Source organism: Micromesistius poutassou (genome assembly GCF_964030765.1).
Source record: "Micromesistius poutassou genome assembly, chromosome: 17".
Taxonomy (NCBI): Eukaryota; Metazoa; Chordata; class Actinopteri; order Gadiformes; family Gadidae; genus Micromesistius; species Micromesistius poutassou.
In genome coordinates, this window is record NC_140287.1 from 13,650,769 (window position 1) to 13,678,058 (window position 27,290).

A 27,290-nucleotide genomic window follows, 5' to 3' on the forward strand; every position below is an offset into this window, starting at 1 on the left:
TCAGATTGAACATTCAACACCAAGGAGCATGCAGATATCCAAGAGAAGATGTGTAAAGTTTTGTTTCCTGGAACAGAAAGGGACTTTGGCAGACATTGATGAAGGAATAGCATATACTGGAGGAGGGAGAAAAGGAGGGCGGGAGGGTAGGGGTAAACTAGACTCTGGGATAGTGTGGTGGACATCACAGTGGTCAGGAGAGGGGGTTTAACAGCAGGGTGTGTGGGTCGGGGTGGTATGAGATGTAGCATTTCTGGAGAGTAGCGACATGATGGATGGATAATACAGCTGCTGGAGGATGAGGTGACCGTCTTGTCTTGGGCAGGAGACTTCCAAACTTTAGTTTACGCTACGGATGGAAACGTTATAGGAGTGGTAGGGGAGGAGGGTGATTTGGGACAACAACTGAAAAATATACAGGCAAGACCATTCCACTGTGTCCACTCCCTGTTAAATAAATATTAGTCGAGGCATTGACCATGATAACATGAATTATAATAAAATGTTGAGGCAGCAGAAGTTTCCCTGTCAAGTTATAGGAAAAAAGACATTTGAGTATGAATAAATGAATGAAGGAAGGAGCGGTGGAGGGCGACGGGCGAGATGTACCCTGAGTGGTCAGCAGGAGCTTCTCGGCGTTGCTAGGCAACCCCAGCCAAGCTGGAGTCTGGGTGTCCGGGAGCAGCTCCACCCAGTGCATGAATTCCTCACGCCTGAATAAAACAAAAAACAAAAAAAACACATGACACACAAATCAGGAACACATCCCATCTTACATTGAAAGTATTCTTAAAAATTGCTTTTTTTTTTTTTTAAATCTCACTTCTGCCTAAAACAAAGAAACCACTGACCTGATGCCCTCGGGCATCTTGATGTCCTTGTGTCCGTCCACCTTCAGCGCCAGCTTGAACTCGCTGTCGAAGCTGCGGGTGGTGAAGATGCGGTCCAGGAAGGTGTTGAGCAGCCGCTGGTCAAACTCATTGTCGATGCGGCCCCCGTAGATGGACTGAGCCATCAGGGTCTTCAGGGCCGCCCAGGGAATCTTTTCTGGGGAGATGTTCTGACGACCCTGAGTGTGTATAGAATTTTTTTTTTAGACTTTGTAATATTTACTGAATAAAGTATACATTTAAAGTATAAATAGGTGAAGAAAATAAGAACATTGTGTTTAAGGTGTGGAAAAGTGTTCCCTCGGACCTTGGCGGTGTCGTCCAGCCAGGTGTCCACCGTGTCACAGGCAGAGCGCAGGTCAGACTCCCCGAACTCGTACTTCTTGGACCAGCCCAGCGGGGCGTAGCGCAGGCGCTCCTGGATGACGGCGTGGAACCAGGCCAGCAGGAAGTAGAGTCGCGCACGCTCATTGGGAGACTAACAGAATAGGAGGAACAAGGAATTTTATTTCATTATTTAAAAGTTTGCAAAACATTGTTTTAGATTTGAGCTATACATGACTAGAAATGGCAACAAAAAAAAGGAAAATCTACTAAGCCCCAAAAGAGTAAGGGGACCACCTTCCAGAAGATGGATTGTAAAAAGACACTGCAAGTTGTTAAAACTACATTTTAAGCCAACCCCCTTTTCACTTCATGGCATCGGAAATAGCAGCAAAAAAACAATGCCTTTCTTCTCCCCCCCCCCCCCTTTTGTACTCTCATCCACTTCTGAAAATCTACCTGTTTATTACTAGGAGGGTAATGGATTCATGTGAGTGTTGTGTGGTGCAGTCAGTCAGGGGCGCTCACCTTGCACATGCGGGCCACCGGGATGCTGCTGAAGGTGCGGAGCATGTTGGCCTTCACACCAGGAGGGGGCTCGAACACGAAGATACGGCCGGCACGCAGCAGGTTCACTGGCACCTGGGAACACACACAGACAAGGTCACAACTGAGAACCTGCGAGGTAAGACAGGAACACCCTGATGGCTTAACCATGAATAATTGATGTAACTTTTGTTCAAAGTGCTATACAGTGCATGTACAGATGCTACGTTAAGGAGCAGGCAAGTGGTTGCTCAATGGAATTTATAGGTAAAAGATGCCGGCGGGAATTTAACCCACAATCTCTGGGGCTGGGCTTCAACACGCCAGCCTCAAAACATATCCTGTTCCATGTCTTCTAGCACTTAAGGCTAACAACTCTACTTTGATTCAAATCAATTTCATTTGTTTGCACTTCATCAGTTACATCCCGAAAGGGCTTCACAGACCCACAGCATAAGACACCCTCTAACCCTGAGCTATCTTTGGGCAAAGGAAAACTCCACAAAACCACGGGAAGAAACCAAGTCGCAAAGTAACTGCGGGATCCCCTCTCCCAAGGAATGGCTGCAAATCCATCAGGTGTCAAAAGGGCAGACAGTGCGCAATGGATGCACACCCCAGCAGAAAGCCCTGATGGAGGAGGACGGCGTTACCTTGGGGTTGATCTCCATGGTGAGGAAGAGCCTGAAGCTGGCGTGGGGCTGCATGGAGTGCAGCTTCTTCTCCAGCTGCATCAGCCACCCGGGAGCCAGGTGGACGTTCTCCAGCATCACCCACCGGCCGGACTTCACTGCCGTGTTGATGTCCCGGTCGGCCTTGTTGAAGCCCTCCGCCGAACCTGAGGGAGAGAGGAGGAGGAAGGGAGGAGTTGAGAACATTACAGTCGTCCTCCATAGTGGGTTTGAATCCATACGTGGCAAACTGAAGCGTAACCCCGTACATAGTGCTTCTTCTACACATGTTGCTACATTGATTTGTATTAAGATATGAATATCTTTTCTGCCCCCCCTCACGAACCGATAGAGATGGAGGTGATGTGTTTGTTTTCCTCGGTAGCCAGATCCCGGACCAGGCCGCTGGCGTCGTAGCCCGGCACGGAGCACATCAGCACAGGGGTGTTGGGCTTCACCTGTTCAGAAACACCAACAAAAGGTGGAGACTGAGAAGGACTCTTTAGTGACAGAAATTACTTATGATTTAATTTATGCCAGGTCAACAAGGGAAATTAAGTCTTCTGATTAAGCCTTTTAATATAGTTTGGGTCTCATAATATTGAAATGACCCAACACACGTGGACACCTGGAAAACAATCCATGGCCGAGACCAAGTGCTACGTTGGACCTTCACCGTGAATGGTAGAAGTCACCACGTACCTCCATATCCACGATGTTGCCCAGGTCCAGCGGCTGCTCGATGATGTTCATGAAGGTCTCTCCCAGCACCTTGCACACGAAGATGTGGGACATGGCGAGCAGACGGTCGGGGCGGAACGCCTGGATCAGCAGCAGCTGGTGCACCGCCTGGCCAATCACAGCTGAGCAGGACGTGGAGACGCAAAGGTTAGAATGACAAAAAGACATCAACATGACACGTTTGCTACAAGGACAGGCCCTGGATAATTTATCTTCCTGGATAGATCTAAATACCCTATCAAAAATGTTGACTACATTTCATGCATTTGGAATATTGAATCAAATAAAAGTCCCTAAAATACTCACTGGACTGCTTCTCCTCAGACCACACGTAGGGAACAGACAGTTCTGGAGTGTTGCTCTCCAGCCACATGAAGAATTGCTGGAGGAAAAATTAAATAAAGAAATGACACCATAAAATTATTTGTCGTTTAGATGAAATTATTGAAAAAAAATCTTGCCCTTCTAAAAAAAGGGGTTTACAGTGCAGTAGTATGCAACATTACAACATATAGGGTAGGTTTGACCCTCAACATCCCTTCAAACCTAAAGACACTCCATAGAGCCTCACCTCGTCTTCCTCCACCTTGGACACCAGGTCTTTGAAGGCAGGTGTGCGGCTGAGGCGCACCATGTCCTCACACTGCTCCGTGGTCAGACCCTTGACCTTGGGCAGGGACATGCCTGTCAGCACGATCTCCTTACTGCGCAGGAAGTGCAAGAACTCCACGTCGAAGGAGCGCTCACTGCAAAGAGAACCGGTCACCCGTGTTATATTGAGAAACGGAAAACCACTTTGGGGTTTTACAGTGGGTCATCGAGAGAGTGTGAGTCGTCTTACGTGGTCATGCCCTTGAGGTTGATCCTAGCCAATAACATGGCGAAGGTGATGTGGTCTTGGTGAAGCATACCTCTTGCCACTCTGTTGAACACAACCTACAACCACAGATAATACAATAGCAAAGTCAACACACCTACATTCAAAATCCTCGGCTCAAAATGGTTTCATGCACGTCAATAATGTAGCGTAAATGGTAAACCATGTTTATCACTACTGCTCAATGTTTTACATTTTGCGTTTATTTTTTTTAATTTTTTTTTGCACATTCCTATTCAAAAATTGCAATCTTTTAAATGATTATGCCTGTCTTTTTACAACTGCTGTGTGATGAATAAGAAATTCATCACACAGCATGTGTGATGAATTGTTCCTACCTGGAAGAGGTCCTTGGTGATGAGGTCGAGCCTGTGCGTGTGGTCGCTGATGCCCTTCAGACTGGCGTTCTCGTACAGCACCGTGTGGTACGTGTCCAGGAAGAAGTGCAGCGAGTACTGGTACAGGAAGTGGATCTGGACACGGGAAATAATAGCATGGTGGGTGAGTTTAGAAAATAGTTTAAAGACTTTTTACAAATCATTTATGAGCATGATCTGACCTGGTTCAGGGCCTCCATGGTGAAGTAGATGCTGCTGCACGCCGAGGAGAGCGACAGGTACTGCTGGGACACCGCCTCCACCTCGGCCATGACGATGTCCGTCTCCTCCACCTTGCGGGTCACCTCCGCCGCCTCCTTCTTCAGGTTCTCCAGCGTGGTGATGATGGTGTCGTCGTCCAGGATGCGGCCCTTGACCTCGTTGAGGGCCTGCAGCAGGGACTTCTCCAGCTGGCGCAAGCGCAACTGGAACTCACCTGGGAACAGTAAATAAGAGTTAATTAACCTTCAATTCAATAGGGTTAATATACAATATATAGCAATTATTTTGTCATTCACATCATCAGCTTTATTTAAAGGAACTTTTCTGAACTATCCTAACATTGTTAACACAATCATTTGCAGTTACTCCAATGTTTTGCAACAGTCCAATAGCAATTGTTCTGCAACTGTTTGTCTATAATAGGTTGATGGGTCTGATCATTTATACAAACCAAATTTCCAAATTAAAACCAAACGTCTCAAAACGGTTGGTGTTAACATTGGCTGTCCTTCCCGGTCACTGTCTAAACCCCATTCTGTTAAACCCCATTCCTTCATGTTCCCATCCCCAGTGAGCCAGTCAGTTCCCGGCGCTACTCACCCTGTAGTTTGAGCAGGTCGGAGCGCTTCTCATCCACGTCCGGCCTCTCGGCCTTGAGGACCTCGTTGAGGCACTGGCTCTGCAAGCTGCTGCGCGTCACCGTGAAGTTGACGAAGGTCACGCGGGAGCACAGGTCCGGCGGGAACTCCACCGTGGGGTCCCGGGTGGAGAGGAAGATGACGAACGAGGGGGACAGATCGATGTCCTGGTCGCCCAGGGTGATGAGGACGCGACCCCCCGTCCTGCGCACCTCTCGGTTGAGCACGGGGTTGAGGATGGGGTCGTAGCTCTCCACGTCCTGATGGGAGTCACACACACACACACGGTGAGTTGACTGAACCCGTGCATGTGTAACACTATGGGAGAAGACAAGCCAGTCAGGGCCATTACCTGCACCAGCAGGGGGTTTCCGAAACGCAAGGCGCTCTCCAGGTTCTTCCTGAAGGCGTCGTCCAGGAAGCTGGTCCTGGTGATCTTGCGTTCCTTGTACTCGTTCATGATGAACTCGGTGGCCTGGCCCGATGGATCGATGATGAGTGGGTACCTGGAAAACAACACAAACAACGAGATGAAAGCATGTCCTTCAGAACCAGGGTCATGCTACCTTTAAGAGGGTCATTTTGATAAAAGGTTTTCTCTCACTACCATGGGGATATTCCCCCCTCCTCACTGACCTGTTGAACCTCTTCAGCATGATGGCGTTCTCCGTGCACAGGTCGTCGGCGGGCAGCGAGCTGGCCTGCCAGCGCAGCCTCTCGTCCGCATTGGACAGGTACTCCGTCCTGGCGATGTCGGTACGGAACTACAAATGAAGCAAATGAAGATAGCATCTTAGATCAACTTAGGAGTGTGTGTGTGTGTGTGTGTGTGTGTGTGTGTGTGTGTGTGTGTGTGTGTGTGTGTGTGTGTGTGTGTGTGTGTGTGTGTGTGTGTGTGTGTGTGTGTGTGTGTGTGTGTGTGTGTGTGTGTGTGTAACAATGGGATGAAGGTAGATGTGTTTTTAAATAAAACACTTTCATCCAAAGCTTATTTAGATGGAGGGAGTCCCCCACTCTGCATTCCTCCTCAAGATTTCTTCCTTGCTGATTAAGGGAGTTTTTTTATTGCCCTTTTGGTGGCTTGGGTCAGGGGGGTGTCATAAATATTTGGCCTGTTAAGCCCTTTGAGACTGTAATGGTGATTAAGGACTATATAAATAATAAAATAGATACGTGTTGCCAAGGAGCAGGGAGAAGGTTAGGGCTTCTACGCGCAGGTAGGGCTGTGGACATCTGGGATCGAACCCAGTACCTTTCGGCTGGGAGTGGAACTCCCTGCCCACATTATAGATGACTCTGTTACCTGGATGTTGGCCTGCTGCAGGTGGTGCGACCAGGTGGTGAACAGGTTCTGCCTCATCTGCTGCTCAAAGTATCCGGCGTAGGCGATGAAGGCGGCAGAGAGCAGACAGTCCCCAGCGATGGTGGACATCTGGTTCTTAAAGGTCTCGCTGGTCTGCTCCCAGCGGTCCCGCTCTGCCGAGAGGCTCTTGAGCAGGGCGTGGCTGCGGTTCACCTGGGGAACGCACACACAGGAGGAATAGAGGATGAATACAAGAGCGATGGCTGTGTGTTCATGGGCCACAGCACATTGACGTGATGTTTCACCATATGACTAATTTCAGGATGTGCCTAATGGGTTGCTATTAAGCTTTCACCAAACAAACTCTGAGCTACGTTGCATAAAGTTAACTTGAATTTGTCTACTACCCATAAGCCAGTGTCGCCTGCAGGCTCCACAAAGCCTGCATTCCCATTAGACAGAACTGCATGGGTCACAGCATATCCCCTTCATTTAGCTTGGGACAATCCCATTTAGACCGGTCCTTTGCTCAAATGGCGGTGGCCTGGGAGTGCAGTGCTTGTGACAGACATGTTTGTGTTACCTTGGCCTCCACTGCCGCCAGGTCAGCCTTGATGGCCTGGGCCTCTGAGATGAGGACGGCGTACTCCTCCTTGTAGCGGGCGATGCTGGCCTCCAGGTCGCGGATCATCTGCTCCACCTCCTCCGCCTTGGACTTGTTGTCCGTGGCGTAGTCCTCCAGCTTCTGCAGCTCGTTGCGCAGCGGCTCCACACGCTTCAGCATGTCAGCGTAGTTCAGCTGGGGAGAGGGAGGCAGGGTATGTTGAGACTAGGCTGGTGGAGGGTCTTTAAACTGGGTTGATGACCAAACTAAGCCCTTTCAACTTGACGAATAAGCCAATATCATCTGCATTTCTTTGAAAGAAAAATGTAGATAAAGAGAGACTAATGTTCACATTGGAAATTGGAATATTTGCTCAGCATGGCTGTGCACAGCCTTCGTACTACATTTCTACAATCCTTTCACAATAGTGTCACAATAATAAGCCCTCAAACTGGGACTTGGGTTATAGAAAAAAAAAATATTTATAGTTGTTTGTATTCAAGCCACTGTGAGATGATGGTTCAAATTGGAATACAGGATGCATATCATGATCAAAATGGTGTGAGATTGTGTGCGAACCTCTGTTCCAAATTCCAACTTATTGGTGCGAATGACCACTGGTGTTCGTGAGGGGATTCCCTACCTGAGCAATGGCCCATTTCACCATGGGTCCGCAGGCCAGAGAGGCTCGGTTGACCTGCTCGTAGTTGTAGCTGGGGTTTGACATGTAGTTCTTCTTCATCTTTTCACGGATAGAGTCACTAGAATCAGGGGACATTTTATACATTAGTTTTAGATCTGAAGGGAAAATCAAGAACCGACAGAGAATTTTTGTGCAGTATTTAAATAATTTGACATGGAGTGAAAAGATCACGAGGGTGGGGGAAAGTGTGGAGAAATGTGAAGAAGATGGAGAATAGGCGGGCGGGTTTGAAATATTAAATGAATAGTTGTTTGATGGAGGTTTAGATTGATTGTGATTTCTAATTGACCTTCCTAGTCAACTGTCCATTTGACAGGTTGGGGTCTAGATGCATTTAGTTAATTCCAGGAAAAGGTTAATCACTAAAGTTAGGATCAGAATTATTTTTGATTCATTTCGACAAGATATCATCTTTCTCTTTCACAATGATATATATATATATATATATATATGTTTGTTTTTTTAACAAGACTTACAAAAATCACACCAATAATCAACTCATCTGGGAATGATTTATAGAATGATCATTGTCTGAATAAACTCGGCGAGGCGTCATTTGCGTTCTCCCGTCGACGTTGGTACCTCATCTCCTCCGAGGAGAAGTTGACTATGCTGCTGATGAAATTGTCCCTGATTATAACTTGTCTGATCTTTTTCCAGTCACCGGTCTCCTCGCCAAGCAGCAGGCAGATAGACTCCAGCGCCAGCTTGACCGCAGCTGGCGGGTTGGTCATAGCCCGCACTTCTACCAGGTGCTGCCTCTTTATAGAGCTCACCACTGGGCCACGGTGAAGGGCGACACAGGGGGTGGTGGTGGTGGTGGTAGGATGGAAGAGGGGAGGATGGATGGATGGATGTAGGATGGAGGGATAGATAGATATATAGCAGAGAGAAAGAAAGACAGGGGAAGAGAGAATAACACTCTTTTAGTCAAATGCTTCGGATGCCCTGCAGTCTACCTGATCTCATCGGCATTGAAGTTGACGATGGTGGGGATAAAGTTCTCCCTCATGATGATGGAGCGGATCTGCTTCCAGTCCGTGGTGCTCTCCCCCAGCAGCAGGCAGATGGACTCCAGAGCCACCTTGACGGCGGCAGGGGGGTTGGCCATGGAGCGCACCTCCACCAGGTGCTGCTTCTTAATGGACTTAACGGCTGACACGGGTTTAAGTTAAGGAGGAAGGAGGAGGTGGAGGGTAGTGAGAAAAAGGAGGTGAGTGAGAGCGCAAGACGAGGGAAAAGGGCAGTGAAGGTGACAGACTAATCTTTTTTTTTATGACAGGGAAATCTTTTGGCTTGTGGAAAGTTAGCCTTTGATAGAACTACCCTAAACTCATTAATATCGTTTATATGTTGCATAAAGAAAGAAATATTAGACTGGATTGAAGCTCTATACAATATCTCTCCATCTATCTGGTCCATAAGTGAAAAGTAAGAATTATAATAATGTATACCATTTTGAGCCTCAATAACAGCAGGCTCCACTTGGTCCAGATCCTCTTTGACACTCAGCTGCTTGTCTTTGATCACCTCCTGCTGCTTGTACACAGACTCCTGGATCTCCTGACTCATCACCTGGAATCACCACGGCAGCAAGACAAAATTGAATTAGATGCTAGGCTATGTGGGCCTGACATCCAGCTTTAAAGAATCATGCATCAAAGCAAGGTAGGCAAAGCACAAACCCAGTCTTTCTCTTAAAGTTAAAACCAATGCTCCTTCAAAGGGCGGTTTACCTTCTTCTTCTCAGCCTCCTGCTGGTCTTTGACCATCTTCTTCAGCTTGTCGTTGGCAGCGGCGTTCTTCACCTCCAGCTCCTGGCTCTTGATCCTCAGGTCACGACGGAGCTCCTCCACCTATCGGGGGAGACGGGAATCATTGTGAGACACAAAAAAGTACCACCAAGATCCTTGCTGCAGGAAGTAGGGTAGGTGGATGTCGATCCATTGTCTGTCTAATTTCAAAGTAAATAGTGGGGTGGAGGAGGGGAGAGAACTCTACCTGGTCGACGGTCTCCTTGATCTTGCGGAGGCCGACGTTGAGGTGCATCTGCTGCTCCTCCAGCTCGCTGCGCTTCTCGTTGAACAGGTTGGCGTAGTGGTTGATGAAGTCCAGGTAGTGGCGCGGGGTGATGGCCATGGTGCGCCCGCCACGCTTCGCCAGGCGGTTATTTGCCTTGAAAGAAAAAAAGGAAAAGAAAATGACACGTTACGGAATGACTCAAAATGTATACGCTTTGTAGGGAAAAACAATAGGATAGCAGTTTGGCAGTGTGTGTCTCGATGGCAAAAGTCTGTACCCGAATCTAGGTAGTAGGCAACTGAATTGTTTTTTGTTTGTTTATTTTAACACGGAACTGAAAGCTAGTACTCTGGTATCTCTTCTTGCGTGTTGGCAGAACCTACCTGGTGCAGGGTTGTGTGCACGAACACACAGCCGTTGACGATGGCTTCGCGGTGAGAGGGTGGTTGGGGCATCTTGTCGTAGATGATGGGCATGTAGTCCGGCACCTTCCAGGTGGGCTTCTCCAGGTCCATCTTGCTGGTGAACTCCTTGCCCACCTGGTACAGGGCCTCGGTGGACCAGTCTCCGAACCAGTTAAGCACGCATCTAAAGAGGAACGGACAGTGAGTGGGGGAACCATTCATCGCTTTATGTCCATAACAACCCGTGCTCCCTAAACTCCAGGGAATTTCCCCGATTGCCATCGTATGTCCCAATTCATAGGCCGCCAGAGAGGGGGACCAAAGAAAGGCGGAGTCAACCATGCAAGGCGACAGCCAGCTCGTCTGTAGCAATAAGGGTTATGTGCCTTGCTCAGGGACACCTTGACACTCAACTACGAGGAGCCGGGGATCGAACCATCAACCTTGCGGTTACCAGCCAACCCGCTCTACCTCCTGAGATACAGGCCATAAATACATCAATATTGGGAAGTGGAGTATAAAGACATAGAGGCCTTTAGTGGGGGTGTGTACCTGTTGAAGAGCGCCGGGGAGGTGGCGGCGCGATCCTTGAGCCCCTCAGAGGAGGGGTTCATGGTGAAGACCACGTGCAGGTTCCTGATCACCTGGCTGGTGAACCACTTGTACAGCTCCTCGTGGGTGTCCAGCATGTGGCCCTCCTTCTGGGCGCCCTCCTTGCACTGGGTCATCAGCGTGGCGTACTCGTCGCCCTCAAACAGCCCGGGGACCTGGGGGACACAGGGAACACCAGGGTTACGGACCAGGGAATGGATGTGTTGGGAACGATTGGGGTTGGAGGGCATTTAGTTAGGACTATAACATTTTTTAAGAAGTAGAAAAATAAAGACGATACGTTAAAGAAGAATAAACAGGGGACAATATCTGACATGTTTTTGTTGAGGATATTGCCATTGAAGGCTTATTGTTGCCTGGCAAAAAGAGCAATAGCCAATGCTAGCATTGTTACCAGAAAATTCTTATTAAACATTATTTATGATGAGGATATCGCGATCCTTCACGTCTTCATTATCTAATTCACAGGAAACTCAATTATTTTACACCAAGCATCCAGCAAACTACAATTTAAACATTTTACAAGAGCACTTCAATGTAGCCTTTGAGGCTTAATCTTTCACACTCTCCGGGAGCAGAGGGTATAAGAGTCATCATGTCACCTCTCCGTTGGCCAGCAGGGTGTTCATCCTCTCCAGGAAGCCAGAGTCCAGCACGTTGGACTCGTCCATGATGAAGGCGATCTTCTCGTTCTTGCAGCCCGAGCGCCGCAGCACCGTGCGCAGGTCCTCGTCGAAGTCCTCGCCCGTGTACTTCCTGTGCACCTACAAACACATAAACAGCATGTTGGTTAATAGAGCTTCAAACATAAAGGCCATTCATAATACGCTACGTAAAAGAAAACATGCGTCATTGCAGAATATGAATCACAGAGTCAAACAGAAAAGTTTTTTTGGATTCTTAAGAATTAAAATATTGCGTTGTACAAACCTTGATTTGGTAGACGCTCAGGCCATTCATCCAGGCTACAAACCGGGACAGGGTGGTCTTTCCTGCACCACTCACACCGATCAGCAGGAGATGACCCTGAGGCTGACGGAAGATTCTGGAAGGGTGCAGGACGAAAAGGGTTACATTCAACTCCATAGCACAAAGGACTTTTAGAGGCGTAATGTAAAGCGTGGCGGAGCTGGGATGAGACTGGGGTGAGACGTACCGGTCGATGCGGAGGACGTGGTCCAGCACCTCGTTGAAGAGCACCAACGGCACGTCCAGCTCCTCCTCGTAGAAGACCTTCAGACGGGCCTTCACGTAGTCCCGGAGCTCCTCCTGCTCCACGGGGATGTAGTCCTGTAGGCGGGGGAGGGACACGGGTCAGTGCGCAGACAATACTGGGACTTTCAGTACTGTAACGCAATGCAACCATAACCGAATACTAATCGTTATGACTCAACACTACCATAACAAAATAACCATGACACCCATACAGTGCTGTTCTAGAAGTAGGGTCTTGGGTGGTTTAATATGTGATAATAATGAAAATGGGCCAAAGGACGCAGGAACATTAAGTTCAGGTAAACCAGTGCATCAATGAGTCATATTTACCCCAATTACAATAGCCCTATTATAGAGTACTTAAGAGTTATTATAATTAGAGTGAAAGAGTTAAGAGTCAAAACAATACAGTTCCATACTACAGCTCTAGTATTACGGTAAAGTTTTGTCAAGCTGTGTACCTTGGACAGCCAGTTGCTGTAGAGGATGGGTCGGTTGAGGCCCTTCTCCTTGTCGATGTTGGGGAAGTGTTTGAGCGCCACCATGTCGATGTTCTCATCGGTCCATCGCCTCTCCTCATCCTCCACCAGTCTGGGAGACACAACACGTTAATCCATGAAACACCTGCTATGGTCCCGTCATTATATTTACAAGTCATTTCTGTTAACCAAAATCTCCCTGTTTATCCAGTTTTCACTTTATATCTATTTATAATATTCTTCATTTCTGTTAAAACTTTATTTTATTTTATTAGAGACCGAGCCGAAACCGGCAAGGTTTATTGTTATTGTTATCTGCCATCGAAATGGGCGTGGCCTGTCACTAAAATAGCCACAGTTCATAGACGCAATGTTTGATTTGAGCGGAACCAACTAAGTGGCCGTTGGGGACCAAAGTTCCAACTGCTCAAGTAAAATGAAGTTCATTGGCAAAACAACATGGCCGCCAGAGGCTCAAAATCACTCTGCGGAGACCGTAATAGTTATGAATATGAAATTCACAGGGCACGTGTAGACTGGTGCCTGTAGCTCACATACCAAAAATTTGTCTTTGTAGCGCCCCCTACAGGATCTTTAAAAAGCAACCCCTGCTCCACGTTTCAACAATATGTATGAAACTCGGTAGGCACGTACAACGTGCCAATACCTACAGAAAAGCCTCTTGGACCCATGCCCCAAAACCCACTGGAAGTCTGCTATTTTCATTTTTTCTTTTTCACTCTCGGCAGCAATTTTCACTTTTTCGCCTTGTATTTGAACGAACTCCTCCTAGGGAATTTATCGGATCTGTTTCAATTTGTCAGTACAGTCATAAGATGGAGCTGAACGAAGGCTATAAAATTTGTGACTGTATGTTGAAGGGCGTGTCCATGGAATGGAATTTTTTCACTTTTTCGCCTTGTATTTCAACAAACTCCTAGGGAATTTATCTAATCTTCTTCTACAGATTAGATAAATTCGCTAAAAATTAAAACTGCTCGCAGTGATGAACGGGACCTTGCACCGGCTTGCGGCCGCATCACGTGCCGTCGTAACATGTGCGTTGACATGTGCCCACATGTTACGACGGCACGTGACGCGGTCGCAAGCCGGTGCAAGGTCCCGTTCATCACTGCGAGCAGTTTTAATTATATTTATATTCTATTGTTTTATTTCTATTTTAAGCACAGAACTACAGAGTATGTCACACAAACATTTCACTGCACATCCTGTATGACTATGTGACAAATATAAACCTTTGAATCTTGAAATATCCATTTTATTTTATCCAGGTTTATTCTATTCCGTTTCTTTTTTTGTACATAGTGTCCTCTGATATTGACCTATTCTTATTGGTAACTTTGGTCTTTGCTGCATTAACACCATAGTTTCTCATGGGATTAGACTGGTAACCACAGTTCCCCATGCTCCCTCCTCACCTGTCCTGGAAGAGGCGCAGGGCTTCGTGGGCCCAGATGCGGATCAGGCCCTCTACAGGGAGGGTCTCCAGGGGCCGCAGGGCCTCGAAGATACCCCGCACCCAGCGGGTCATTTCTCTGGGGGAGTAGATGTAGTGGGGCTGGGTGTCCTGGGTGAAACGCTCCTACGAAAATAAAAATAAAACGCATTGAATCCTTTTCAACCGTCACCGGTCCACTCAAGCTCCACTGGTAGAGGTTGGTTGGGATTTACTTCTTACTTCGAATTGAAGAAAAAAACATTGCATATACTAAAGTACAATTGTGTCATACGTAGGGCTGCTTGATTATGGAAAAAAATAATAATAATCATATTTGCGAACAATTATTTGAGTTTGAAAACATGATTCATTTATTCTGCATTTCTCTCCAAAAAAAAAAAAAAAAAACACTTTGGAACTGACAACTTTGAAATTTCCCCTAGAAAAAAATTTTCAAATAGAAAATGATACAAATATGCATACAGCTGGATCGAGCAAAAATAAATAAATAAATACTCATCTCGATTAGATTAGTTTGGAGATCGTTTGACCCCCCAAAAAAAAATATCGAAATCACGATAAAAATGTGATCATTTGCACAGCCCTAGTGATACGTTACCATTGGTATTCATAATCTTCCCCCACTATGTTTCAGATCGTTGAAGGACGGCAGGTCTTACCTGAGACATTGTGTAGAACTCCACCATGGCGGCGGTCAGAGGCTCGGCGAAGGTGCGGAGGGACGGGATGAGACGCAGCATGGCCCGGTTGAAGGTGCCGTAGATCTGGGTGAGGGAGGCGGGGCCCGGGTAGTCCACGTACACCACGGGGACGTGGCGCAGGAACCTAGTGGAGAGAGGGGGAAGACCTTAACGGTGACACCGGTCATGAAGACATCCCCAGCACCCATTACAATTTTCCATCAAGCATTATGGTGAATCTAAATTTCTATCGATTCTCAGAAAAACGATAGAAGAAATGTTTATTTTCTTAAGAATTACAAGTATTTTTCAAGCTCTACTGATGTGCTCTTGTTCTGTGATGGTAAAATGTCTTGATACTGGTACCTGTGTGTGAGGGGCTTTCTGCCAGGGTCCGTGGGGGGGTTACAGGCTCCTACGAACTGGATTCTTTCCAGTTTGACCCAAGTCTGGTCAGAGGTGCGATAGAACCCTCCATGCTCTACCATCTATGGAGAAAATAAATAATTATTATTTTACAAGTTTAGCTATAGTGCTACTATGGTGAGATGCACCAACTCCTTCTTGTTATGCTTCCTCATCAGCCCTCTGTCCGGCTTAAAAACATTTAAAAACCAAGGTTTAGAAACTAAGTAGTGCAGCACTTTATTTTGCTCAACCTAAACCTAAGCAAAAGGACTGAAATATATGCAACTGTGGCTGCCGCCTGGTCATCAGTTCTCACCTGTCTGAGGAAGGAGATGACCCTCTGCGTGCCATACTTGTCCATGTCGGGCAGATTGATCTCGTCACAGAAGAGCACCAGCCACTTGCCCAGCTGGACGGGCGCGAGCACCACTCCGTTGGGGGTGCGGCGGTACTCACAGTAGTGGTCAAAGGTCTTCAGCAGCAGCTCCGGGGTGGTGGCGCTGGAGAAGTTCAGACCCACAACCTGAGTGAGACAAAAGGGAGGGAAAGTGGGAGAAAGCGACAGAAAGACAGAGACAGAGGGGAAAAGAGAGAAAATAAAGAGAATGAAGCAACGCAAATGGGGAAAGAGGGACATGGAAAAACATTGTGACAAATATTGAGACAGACGAATCCACAGAACAAAGACTGTAACCAAAACGTCCATCTCTACATTGCTCTAGAGATTTACACAGATGACTACATGCATAGTTCTGGTGTCATTCTGGTGTAGCATGTGAGCCTGGGCATGTTTAGCCTGGGACCCTAGAACCAGCCATCCATCCCTTTCCCAACCCTTCTCACCTCCATGTCAGGCAGGGCACGGAGGGCGCTGAACAGGGTCATGGTCTTTCCAGAGCCGGGGGGTCCGCACAGCACCAGGGGCTTGTGCTCGGCCAGCCAGGTGTAGAGCAGGGCCTCGTGGCGCACGGTGTCCAGGGTGGGCACCACCACGTCTGGGGAGGCCACCTTGTGGGTCTCCACCTCGATCTGGGGGACCTTGCCCTGCCAGGACTGCCACTCCCCTGAGATGCACACCTAGAGAGGAGGCACAATGATGGGAGAGGTTGGGTCTTAGAAAACAATGTTTTCTAAAAAAAAAAAGGACTTTCCCACTTTGATTAACTTTTGTTTGTAATAATCCTCATTGAACTAGATTTCCATATGTTTCTATTCTGATAATTTTAGACCCATCAGTACCCATAATGTATATTCAATATTTTCATAAAGATGACTTAATCTTTGATGATAAAATACACAAATGTATACACAATATGTACATCCTTTTTTACACAATATAGTTACACACCACCAGATAGATTATATGGACGTACATGATAACTTTGGTCACAAAGACCACATTTAAAAGGCGTTTCATACCTCGTAGTCGATGATGGGCACATTGGGGGCAGCGGGCAGGGGCACGGTGGTGATGCGGCGGATGTACTCTCCCAGCTCCCCCCTGATCTTCAGACGCCCGTCGCCAGAGAAGGACCAGAGCACAGCGTAGATCAGGTACCTCTGTAGAGACAAGAGCAGAACAAAGAACAACATATCAGCTATCGACGATACAAATAAAAGGAATAAAGTTGCATAGAAAAAAATGTAAGTTGTAAAGAGTACAGTCACAGTTGCTGGGTACACACTAGTGGCCTCACCGATTCTAAATCGCGAACGACTCTTTAACATGAACAAACCGACCTGATTCCCCATTTCAGTTCGTCTCGTTCGTATCGTTTGTTCGCCGAGACTCGACTCCCAGCTCCACCCACTAGTCACTGACTCGCGAGTCGCCGTTCGTTCACTGACTGTGTTTAGCGGTAAGACTCAAGGACTGAGAAGTCACGAGAGCCAGCCGGGCAACAACATCCCGATTCCGAACATGAAGCGCTCTTCAGCTAAAAGGAACTTAGTTAATGTTGTGTTGATTGATGACCGTTTGCACCATTGCATGATCGTGATTCGTTTGAGAATGAGAACGAGGGAGGAGCCGAGTCTGACCGACTCAGTGACTGAGAATCATGATTCACCGCTACCGGAAATGCGAACGAACAAACAAACGAACCAACGACTCTTCTTGTCGAACTGACCGCCACAAACTGATTCATTCAAACAAATCATGAAATCCACCACTACTAATCACTGAATGTGCACCCAGCATAATTCTCCAGTCTACGCTACCTGCATGTATCTCTCCAGCTGCTCGTTGGGCATGGGGAAGTCGGGGTGGTTGTTGTTGTAGAGGGCCACGTTGCGGCAGGCCTGGTGCAGCATGGAGAACAGGGAGCCCATGCAGCGCAGCCGCGTGAAGTCCATGATGTGCTCCATCTTGGAGGCGTGCTCCAGGGCCTTGATCACCATCCCGGTGGAGGTGAAGTAGGGCTGCAGGGCGGTCGCTGTGTCCCTCTGGATCTGGTGGACGGAGAATGGTGGAGATTGGGTCGAATTAGTGAGGAAAGGACCGGATCGTAATATGCATTTCATGGTCTCCTTCAACAAACAGCCCAGTGGTTTCATGACATTTGAGCATCATGATAATGCAAAGCCTTGTTTCCCATATATTTTGCTCTTTAGCAAGGTGTCACTACGAACCATTTCAGGTTTGGTATGAAAAGCTAGTGATTATTATTACACACATTATTTTCACACGCTTTAAAAAAGGCCCCCCATTTCACCACCAGCAGTAAAACAAATGAGCCAACACAAGCCATTTCAGATTAAATCTACTGGTGACCTCATAAGTGGAAGTGTCTGACCAGATGTTTGATGGCATGTCTTGGTGAGTTGATCTGATTAGCAAACTTCTTAAAGAGTTGGATGCCATCTTTCTGTCCACGAGTAACTACATGATGAACCATGATGAAGAGTGATGCACTCCCAACCTGCAGCATTGGTGAGGCCGTCTCCTCCTCATCCTCTGTGCCCTTCCTCATGCGTCCCATCTCATCCTCGCCCTCATCCAATGGGATGCTGCGGAGGCGCGCCAGGAAGTGGTTGAAGATCATGTCTGTGCTGAGCACGTCCTCGCTGAACCACACCATACCGCAGCGCGACACGGTGGCCAGAGTGGCGTACTTCAGGTCCTGCACCTCGAACATGATGCGCACCTGAAGGGGAGAGCAGGAGAGAGGAGGTCAGTAGTGCCCAGGGTGGAGGTTGTCCCAGATCAGGCTGTACAAATAAGTCACACAACAGCACCATTGGTCAACTATGGTGCAGTCAGGTCTTGTCCGATTACCAACATGACACATGTAACGAATCAGTCATCAGTTCATACCTACAGTAGTTGTGTGATGAATGAACATGAACAAAGACAATACACAGATGTAACCAAACCATTAAAAAACAGCAAGAAACAGATGTGTATTTAAAATTGGCTTGAAAGTGCTAGGCGATGATGGGGATGACTGTAGGGCTGCTTGATTATGGAAAAAAAAATCATAATCACGATTACTTTGGTCAATATTAAAATCCGGATTATACAAACAATAAAAAAAAAAAAAAAAACATTATGATCAACTGTCCTCCTCAGCTTACATTGGGGGGCAGACTGAGGCGCTCTCCGTTGGGCAGCGTCAGCAGCTTGTTGTCGTCCAGCACGGAGTTGAGGTTCTCCACCCACTCTGGGTCCACGTCACCGTCGAAGATGATCCACTGCCTCTTCTGCAGCTCCCCGCGCACATTGTCAATGATTCTGAAGGGAGATGGGGAGGTAGTGGTTTGGGGTTACGGGTGGGTTATGCTGCATTACAGTTCATGGGGAGAGATGCGTGCATCAAACCATAAGCATACACGGCAAAAGTAAATACAAATGTTTAGAAATGTAAATATGGAATAAAAGGAATATTGAACAAATAAAAGCAACAATATAAAATAATACACAGTGTATATATAATAAAACATATGCTAAAGTTATTATATATATTCTCATTCTAGGCATCAAAATATAAATCAGGCACCCAGAATAATCCGTCAAAGTAAAATGATAGTTTGAAGTACTTCTACTCAATACATGCCTGAAATATAGAATAACCACTGCAAGTTATTAATGCTACAATAACGACCATTTGTTGATAATTGCAGTGGCTTACTTCCTGAGGATGTGTGTGAACAGGCCGTCCGTCCACTCGCGGGTGTTGGGGTCCAAGGTGCCGTACAGGTGGTCCTTGCTGATGGCCTTGGGGTCGATGATGTGGGCCACACCCTCCATGCCCTCCAGCCTCTCCAGGGCCTTGAGCAGCACCCTCCAGGCCATGGTCTTACCACTGCCTGAGGGCCCCACCATCATCAGACCGTGGTTGATCTGGGTGATCTGGTACAGCTGCAACACCTGCGGGAGACGGAGAAGGACACATTAGATGAAGACTCGACAATGCATAGGTAGACTGCTTTCTTGAACACCTGGAGCATATATGGTCAATTGTGTTTAGAGTCATACACAAAGCTTATGTTGTCAATCAGAATTAACATCACCTGTCAACATTTACAATACTTGTATTACTGTATATTTAAGACCTTACAGTATATTGTGCATTAGTCACCTAATTTTCATTGAATAAGTTATACAGGTATATTTGCAACTTGTTCTTATTTTCTTTATAGCATAACAATAAAAAGCATTTGATTCTCGTCTTTTTAATTATCCGTACTGTTGTGCACTTTTACTGCAAAACTTTTTTGAAGATGGCAAGAAAAGAAAGATCCATACCTTTTCCACCCACATGGTGCCCACGTCGTCTCCATCTCCGTAGGTGAGGTACATCTCAGCGCACACCTTCTTCAGCTCCTCCCTCAGGGCCGTCATCTCCCCCCGCATGTACTGCACCCCGGGGAACACGTCCGACAGCAGGCTGAAGAGCAGCGGGATGTCCTCCGCCACCAGCTTGGGGACCATGGTCTCACACACACTCTGGATCAGGATCTGGAGGGGGGAGAATAGGGCAAATCGTACGGGGGAAGGATGTTAGGGAGATATTAAGACAACACATGGGAGAACAAACTCATTATTTTCACATTAAATTCTGAACTTAAAATTGGGATTGAGGTGGATTTTTTTTAAACCCATCTTGTAGCAACGCAGGGTTAATGTACCAGTTGACAGAATGTGATGAACCCTTTAGAAATCGGTATGACGCTACAGGTTTATTATGTAGAAGGAAAAGGGAACTGAGAATAATGGTCATGCATATAATTTTATAATGAGTCTTCTCCCTCTGAGCTTTAGAGGGAGAGTGGAGAATATGTTATCAGTTGTACGTTTTTCCATTTTAGTGGAAACTTTAAAAAAAAAAAAGCTTGAAAAACGTTAAATCCATGAATGTTCCTACCTCCTGCTCGGGTAGGTTCTCTGCGATCTCGTTCTCGTCTACGTTTTCTCCACGCTCCCGCTTCTCCCTCTTGATGCGCTGGATGCGCTCGCGCTTCACGTTACCCGCGCTGATCAGCACGCTCTTCAGGGCTCGCAGGCCGAAGTCGTAGTGACTCTGGGACGACAGCTGCTCATCACACAGCCTGAAGAACAGAAGACAACAGGACGTCAGTAGGAGTCCAGGACACAATTTCACTGTACCAAATAAATCATTTTAAATCATCCTTATTTAATCATCTGTTAAGATGTAAACATCCATTTACACCAAATAACCTTTACCATGGATTTCAAAGGATGAAAATTAACCCCTAAGAAATTCTGATGGACCTGATAAAAAATAAAAAAAACACAACAACAACGATAAGACGTACTTGAAGAAGGGCACGATCTTCTTGGCCAGGGTTTCTGCGGTGCGGAAGCCCTGAGAGTAGAGCATGACCTGGGCGATGAGCTGCCGGTCGGGCTTGGTCATGGCCAGGCTGCGGAACAGCTTCTTCAGGTTGTCGGGCAGGTTGGAGCGGCCCGCGTAGCCCGGGTTCATGGTGATGAAGATGGCCATGTCGGGGCTCACCTTCACCTGCTTGTTCAGCAGCTCAGTGGTGATTGGTGCACCTTAAAAAAAAAAAAAAAAGGGGGTAAGGGGGGAGAGTTAATTATTTTTAATGACATGTTTTGTGAATGGACCAATGCATGAATCAGTTAATTTTCCTTTCATTTCAGCAAAATCATCTGAATAAATATTGAAGAGGATAACCTCAAAAGAGTTCAGGTCAAGAAACAATAGAAAGTAAATCACAAATGCATTACGCAAAAATCAAATCAGTTCTTACACGCTTTATTTTGTCTGGTTCCCTGTAAGGTTTAACCTCCGAGATGATCTCTTTGTGAAGAACTGACCGTATAAAGACATCCTCTTCAGACTTTTTACTTGAGGTTTTACTTTAAAAAGGAACACCTCCCACAAGCAAATAGTATGTATCTTTCCAAAAGCCCTCCTGCCTAGATCATCGGTTCTAAGCAACACAAGCAGACTTACTTCTGTCCCTGTTGGGGTTGCTGTGCTCCCTCAGGGCCACCTGGATGTACTGGACCTGCTGGGACACGGCCGACAGCATCCTCTCCTCCAGCCGGTTGAACTCGTCGAAGCAGCCCCACGCGCCCACCTGGCACAGACCCACGAAGATACGCCCCATGGCCTGCAGACGAGAGAGAACCAAACAAAGTTAGAGAAAGATTTCTTCATTGATCAAGAAAGGAAAATGTTGCAATTATTAATTGCTTCATAATTATTAATTACTCAACTTATTAATGGAATATGGGGATTAGAATACATTCAAGTAAAACATAAAAAAAAGTGCATACAAGATAATGCATAAAATAAAAAGGTGCATATAGAAATGCACAGCATACGTATATTTTTATTGATTAAAGAGGGTCTGTAATGCAGTCCGATGAGAATGAAAAAACCAACAGCGCACCTGGAAGTCAAAGGTCTCGTCACAGTTGAACACCAGGACGAAGCGTCCCAGCTGGTGGCCCAGAGCCTTCACAGACTCTGTCTTTCCTGTTCCAGCCGGACCTGAGGAGGGGAAGGTGTTTACAGAGTGAGCCACCGAAACAAATCTCTCTCTCTCTGGCTAGAGAGCTTGGTACACCGTAGGTTGAGTAAATATCTAATAATGAGTCATCATGTGCAAGGCAAAAATAGGTGGATTTACATTATAAACAGGCATACATATTAAGCTACATTGTAATACACACAGAACTATACAAATATATTTTAGAAATAATAACTTAATTGCAATAAACTCTATAAATCTGAATATCTGAATATTTTTTATTTATATTTATAGATTTTTAATAATAACGTAATAATGTTATATAAACCCAATAAATCCTCTATAATTCCATTACAATATGCCAGCGTGTAAGCCAAGAATTGTATTCCAATCCTAATGTGAACCCACAGACGTTTCCCCCCCACCCACACCCCCATCCGTGCATACCGAAGGGGGATCCTCCGAGGCGGGCCTCCAGAGCCTGGGTCATGGTGAGGTAGCAGCGGTCCGTCAGCGGGGTCTGCACCAGCTTGTCCTGGACCCCCAGGTACTCGAAGCCGTAGTTGAACTTGGCGTTGGCCATCTGGATGGACAGCTGCTGCAGCACGTCCGTCTGCTTGGGGTCGAAGTAGAAGCGCATCTGGCTGAGCCACTCAAACGACTTGGGGTTGTCGATCTTGTTCTTGATCAGCCGCCGGGTCACGTCGCGCTGGTGGACCAGCTCTGTGATCTGGGGGGGGGAGGGGGGGATGAGAGGACATGTTCAGATTTGTAGTCATCATCAGCTTCAATGGTGAAGAGCTACACTTAAAAAGGTGACATATTATACCACCAGGTGAGAGTCTGATTAGCAGTCATACATCTAGGTCACGCCCACTTGTGAGGCAGATTTTCACAACGGCTTGTAACGGCTAATCACACTCACACCAGACCTAAGGTGACCTATAATAGGTCACCTTTTAATAGCCTGGGTCATAATTAACCTTTTGCATTTGTTGCATAAGATGCATTATACCCTCAAAATGATCAGGATATGGGGAAAAAAAGGAACAACTTGTTTGTAAATGGGAAGGTATGCATGTACAGTAAAGTATCATGCACTTTAAGAATCCCTTATTGTAATGCATTTTACCACATGCCCTAACCCTAGAGAGAGAGCCCTAACCCTAGAGTTCGAGAGAGAGAGCTTCACGCACCAGGTGCTCCAGTTTCCTCCTGCGCAGCGGGGGCTGCTCCATCAGCACGGTGTCGGCCAGGACGTTCAGGGTGGCCTCCACGTTCTTCTGCACCATATGCATGGGAGACATGTCCCCGCCGGCCGCCACCGTGGTCAGCGCTGACTCGATGTTCTCCGACCAGGCGATCTGGGTGGACAGCACCACCAGCTGGGCCTGAGGGAGAAGTGAAGGGAGACATGAGTTTAATAGACGGCATTGGTTTGCACAGTTTTGTATTCCTCACATTTTCCACAGTCTTTTTGCTTGTTTTCCTTCTTCACACCTTTATCCCACCAATATATAGGTCAGTTTTCTGTGCATTTAATTCGCCATGTGATCTTTATCTGGCCATATTAGGCACTTTGTAACACAGAATCAAATAAAAAACTTTAACTTTAATTATAATTATTATTATTATTATTATTATTATTATTATTATTATTATTATTATTATTATTATTATTATTATTATTATTATTATTATTATTACTACTACAGACGATTCCCTCCCTCAGAGAGGTTATGAACTTTTCGTTGTGTTCCATATGCATCTCGCACAAGACCACGTTTGTTTTCAGGGTCAGTGCCAAAGGAATCTTAAATAGATCCATGGAGTCCTACTATCCCACACTCTCATATCCAACTCACCTGGTAGCGATCGATCCAGGTGATGTACTGGGTGAGGTCCACGGCGTCGCCCTTGTTAAAGTCTGTCACCTCGGTGACGGACTCGGCCAGCAGCTTGGCGAGGGTCACCCTCATCTCCTTCTCCACCAGGGTGAGCCACTCGTTGATCTTAGGGTGCTTGGTGATGGAGACAGGCGTCTTGTAGTTGATCTCCTCGCCCTCGCGGGAGCAGATGCCCAGCACCTCCGTGTTGTCCTCGTTCAGCAGGATGCTGGACACGCCCGCGAACATCTTCTTGAAGTGCTTCTGCAGCTTAGCCACGTTCTTGCTGTTGCCGATGATCTCCAGCAGGTCCTCGTCTCCCACGAAGTAGAACCTAATGGCAGAGAGTAGAGTAAGATAGGGCTCTGCGATAAATCACATTTTCTCGTGATTTCGATTTTAGCGTCAAACGCTCTCCAAAGTAATATAATCGAGTTGAAACACTTTTTTTTACAGCCATAAATATAATGACAATGAATCTCTAATGTCTTCAAGATGTATGAGCAATGTTTTATTTTTCTACACTTTTTCAGTATAGCATTCATTATTGTCCTGTAAAAAATATTTATTTTGTATATTATGGTTTCAATATGTTGTGTGCATTGCCGTTTATTGGAATAAAACAAATCTGAAACAATTCTAGACATATTTCAAAATGGTAAAAAAAATAATAACTACCGGGGGAAGGAGGAGCGCTCTCGCTCCAGGTATTCTCCCAGGGCCTTCTGGATTTTACCCAGTAGGTCAGCAAGCCTCTCAAGGGACCTCTGCACCCCCTGGATGTTCAGCACGTCCATGATCAGGGGAGACTTGGTCACCTTCTTCATCAGGGTCAGGAACTCTGTGCTGATGCTGGGAGGGACAGAGAGAAAGCGACCAGAAGGTGGAAACATTAGCCATGGTTTTCTGGTGGTGCAATACCTACTCCAGACAAGATACAAGACTATATTAATCCCAAAAGGGAAATGTGGGTCTAATGACCAAGTCTTACAATTAATTATTTAGTAATTTAGTGGATGCTTCTTTCCAAATAGGGTATCTTCCTCAAGGATGCCTACAGGTAGACTTTTCCTGCTTGAGTCAAATAAAGACAACCTTGGCCCAAGTATTGTCATCTGCGACTTACTTCTGGAACCTCTGGGTCTCGACCGGCAGCAGGTGTTTGATGTCTGCGCTGCCGGTGAAGATGCCCTCCAGGTAGACCCAGCGGCGCTGCACGTCGATCCAGACGTCAAACAGAGCCATGATGCGGTTCAGCTTGTCCTCCCAGCTCAGAGCGTCCTCCTCAAACACCTGGGAGATGGAGGGGGGAAGATGGGAAAGTTGAAAATGACCATGTGGTTATTGTGTCTGGGGGAGCTGGCTTAATGCTGTGGTTCTGAGTCAGGACCGATACGTGGGATATAGCTGTGGACAAAATGGGTAGATCAATAACAAAGAAATGTAATTACATATATATGGACGCCTTGGCATCCATATATTATGTTTGAAAATTGAAATGGAAATACTTTATTGATAAACCAATATACTTAGACAAATTTTCTCATGTTTGTGACATTGTATTAGAAATGTATACATGACTTTACAGATCAAAATATATTTGGTGGGAACTGGACAGCATGAAAACGCCTTTATATTTATACGATGTGAAGGCTGCTGCACTTACCTTGTAGTACGGGGACAGCTTCATGGCAGAGACGCTGTTGATGTGCTCCTTGACCTTGTTGAAGAGGTCGTCCCAGCCTCGGATCAGGCGACACTTGTTCTGGTAGTTGATCAGGTCCAGTTCGTACGCGTTCCACACCTCACGGATCTGGATGGAGAGATTCAGAGCAATGTAATGTTGGATTTGCTTTGGTCTGCGTGATGTTGGTGCGATTGCCTGCCCATGTCCGCGAGGCTCTGCTCAGACCACTATGTGTACAGCTCAGAATGTATGCATAGCAAGTGCATACTCTAGATAACCGAATGGGTGCATGTTTTGACAGCCAAATGCCATTGGAAATCCTGGCAAGAAATATCGCAATTTTCTTGGAAGAGATGGAAAAGCCATTTTTTTCCCTAGTGTGCATGCTTCTTCTTGATTTTTATGATGTTTGGCTAACAATGTTATAGTGCATTATCGCCACTAACCGGCATGGGGTTCGTATTGGGAAACGTGCATGGGTGGAAGGCCATACCAACACAGACCCTCAATGTGAATAGAATAGCGTTCTTTGTTGTAAATTATTTCTAATTGCCTTTCATCAAATCATGAAGTTATGAAAAAAAATAAAAATAAAATAAAAATGATAATTGTATAATTGGAACCTGGATCAAATAAATGAAAGGCAATTCAACCATTAATAGACATAATTGAAACAACATAATCAAAACATGTAGATAGAAATAATAAATAAAACATACAGAAATTAGACACAAATCTTTCCCAAATTTCAAGAGAATCTCATTGGTGCAGTTAACGTTGTGTTCACCTGCTTGAGGAACTCCTCCAGAGCCATCTCTCCCTGAGCGACCAGCATGACATCCTTCACCACCATCTCGTTCTTCTGCAGGTCCACGTCCCAGACCTGACCCAGGGTCAGCTCCGACGGTACCCAGTTCACGTGCAGGCGCTTCATCAGTGTCTTCCAGTGACGGTCCTTCAGTGCTTCTGACTTCAGCTCAATCACCAACATGTTGACCTGGTGAAAGATTTTAAACACGTCTGTTGAAAAACCCATCTTCACTCTCGGCATTCATCTGCAGATATTTTTTGTAGTAAAGAACTCTATGGCTGACCTTCATGTAGCCCTTCAACAGCCTCTGGACGTATTCGTAGGAGGCGTACTGGCGCAGTCGCGCCGGGAAGTTCTTCAGCTGGTTTAGAAGAGCGTCCAGACTCTGACGAAGCTTTGGACAACAACACAGAAAAAAACATTAGATAACAGGTATATCTAGAACATCTGACATTACATGAAAGCAAGCATATTTGAGAGGGCACGTTAGAGTGTGATTCTGCCAACGTATGCGATTTTCTTTTACCTTGCGTGGCTGGACAGACACCCATGGCTGCTCCTTCATCTGGTCGATCTGCTCCCAGACCTTGGAGAGCTCTGACCACACTCCCTTCAGGTCCTGCAGCTCCTCCAGGGCCACCTAGGAACCAGACACACCATGCAGTCAGTACGAGACCTTCAGGAGGAGATGTTATTGTCTATTACGGTGTTCGGAAGGGCTAACCTTCGTGGGCCACACAACAA

General features: G+C 46.4%; 1 protein-coding gene across 2 annotated transcripts in view; it reads right to left on the reverse strand.

Moving 5' to 3' along the window:
* dync1h1 (dynein, cytoplasmic 1, heavy chain 1) overlaps positions 1-27,290 on the reverse strand; it is a 39,844-nt gene that overhangs the window by 3,196 nt on the left and 9,358 nt on the right. The window contains exons 19-70 of one of the 2 annotated variants that reach the window (XM_084482380.1): positions 27,073-27,186; positions 26,830-26,940; positions 26,523-26,732; positions 25,715-25,861; positions 25,175-25,341; positions 24,727-24,900; positions 24,028-24,382; positions 23,359-23,553; positions 22,610-22,892; positions 22,082-22,182; positions 21,640-21,799; positions 20,975-21,215; positions 20,563-20,746; positions 19,944-20,156; positions 19,327-19,565; positions 18,773-18,929; positions 18,118-18,342; positions 17,417-17,647; positions 16,616-16,756; positions 16,040-16,273; positions 15,513-15,719; positions 15,155-15,276; positions 14,768-14,933; positions 14,068-14,231; positions 12,611-12,740; positions 12,091-12,224; positions 11,865-11,979; positions 11,537-11,698; positions 10,875-11,089; positions 10,302-10,506; positions 9,898-10,071; positions 9,633-9,752; positions 9,351-9,471; positions 8,479-8,674; positions 7,837-7,954; positions 7,173-7,388; positions 6,590-6,802; positions 5,923-6,050; positions 5,639-5,792; positions 5,249-5,546; positions 4,609-4,862; positions 4,388-4,522; positions 4,014-4,108; positions 3,744-3,918; positions 3,479-3,554; positions 3,134-3,294; positions 2,778-2,889; positions 2,414-2,598; positions 1,743-1,856; positions 1,198-1,368; positions 852-1,069; positions 610-713 (exon numbers count right to left, since the gene is read on the reverse strand). In XM_084482380.1, coding sequence (XP_084338506.1) covers positions 610-713; positions 852-1,069; positions 1,198-1,368; positions 1,743-1,856; positions 2,414-2,598; positions 2,778-2,889; positions 3,134-3,294; positions 3,479-3,554; positions 3,744-3,918; positions 4,014-4,108; positions 4,388-4,522; positions 4,609-4,862; positions 5,249-5,546; positions 5,639-5,792; positions 5,923-6,050; positions 6,590-6,802; positions 7,173-7,388; positions 7,837-7,954; positions 8,479-8,674; positions 9,351-9,471; positions 9,633-9,752; positions 9,898-10,071; positions 10,302-10,506; positions 10,875-11,089; positions 11,537-11,698; positions 11,865-11,979; positions 12,091-12,224; positions 12,611-12,740; positions 14,068-14,231; positions 14,768-14,933; positions 15,155-15,276; positions 15,513-15,719; positions 16,040-16,273; positions 16,616-16,756; positions 17,417-17,647; positions 18,118-18,342; positions 18,773-18,929; positions 19,327-19,565; positions 19,944-20,156; positions 20,563-20,746; positions 20,975-21,215; positions 21,640-21,799; positions 22,082-22,182; positions 22,610-22,892; positions 23,359-23,553; positions 24,028-24,382; positions 24,727-24,900; positions 25,175-25,341; positions 25,715-25,861; positions 26,523-26,732; positions 26,830-26,940; positions 27,073-27,186 — 9,040 coding nt within the window. Of the gene's footprint in view, positions 1-609; positions 714-851; positions 1,070-1,197; positions 1,369-1,742; positions 1,857-2,413; positions 2,599-2,777; positions 2,890-3,133; positions 3,295-3,478; positions 3,555-3,743; positions 3,919-4,013; positions 4,109-4,387; positions 4,523-4,608; positions 4,863-5,248; positions 5,547-5,638; positions 5,793-5,922; positions 6,051-6,589; positions 6,803-7,172; positions 7,389-7,836; positions 7,955-8,478; positions 8,675-8,855; positions 9,052-9,350; positions 9,472-9,632; positions 9,753-9,897; positions 10,072-10,301; positions 10,507-10,874; positions 11,090-11,536; positions 11,699-11,864; positions 11,980-12,090; positions 12,225-12,610; positions 12,741-14,067; positions 14,232-14,767; positions 14,934-15,154; positions 15,277-15,512; positions 15,720-16,039; positions 16,274-16,615; positions 16,757-17,416; positions 17,648-18,117; positions 18,343-18,772; positions 18,930-19,326; positions 19,566-19,943; positions 20,157-20,562; positions 20,747-20,974; positions 21,216-21,639; positions 21,800-22,081; positions 22,183-22,609; positions 22,893-23,358; positions 23,554-24,027; positions 24,383-24,726; positions 24,901-25,174; positions 25,342-25,714; positions 25,862-26,522; positions 26,733-26,829; positions 26,941-27,072; positions 27,187-27,290 lie in introns of both variants that reach the window. The other variant, XM_084482379.1, reaches the window with a different exon arrangement.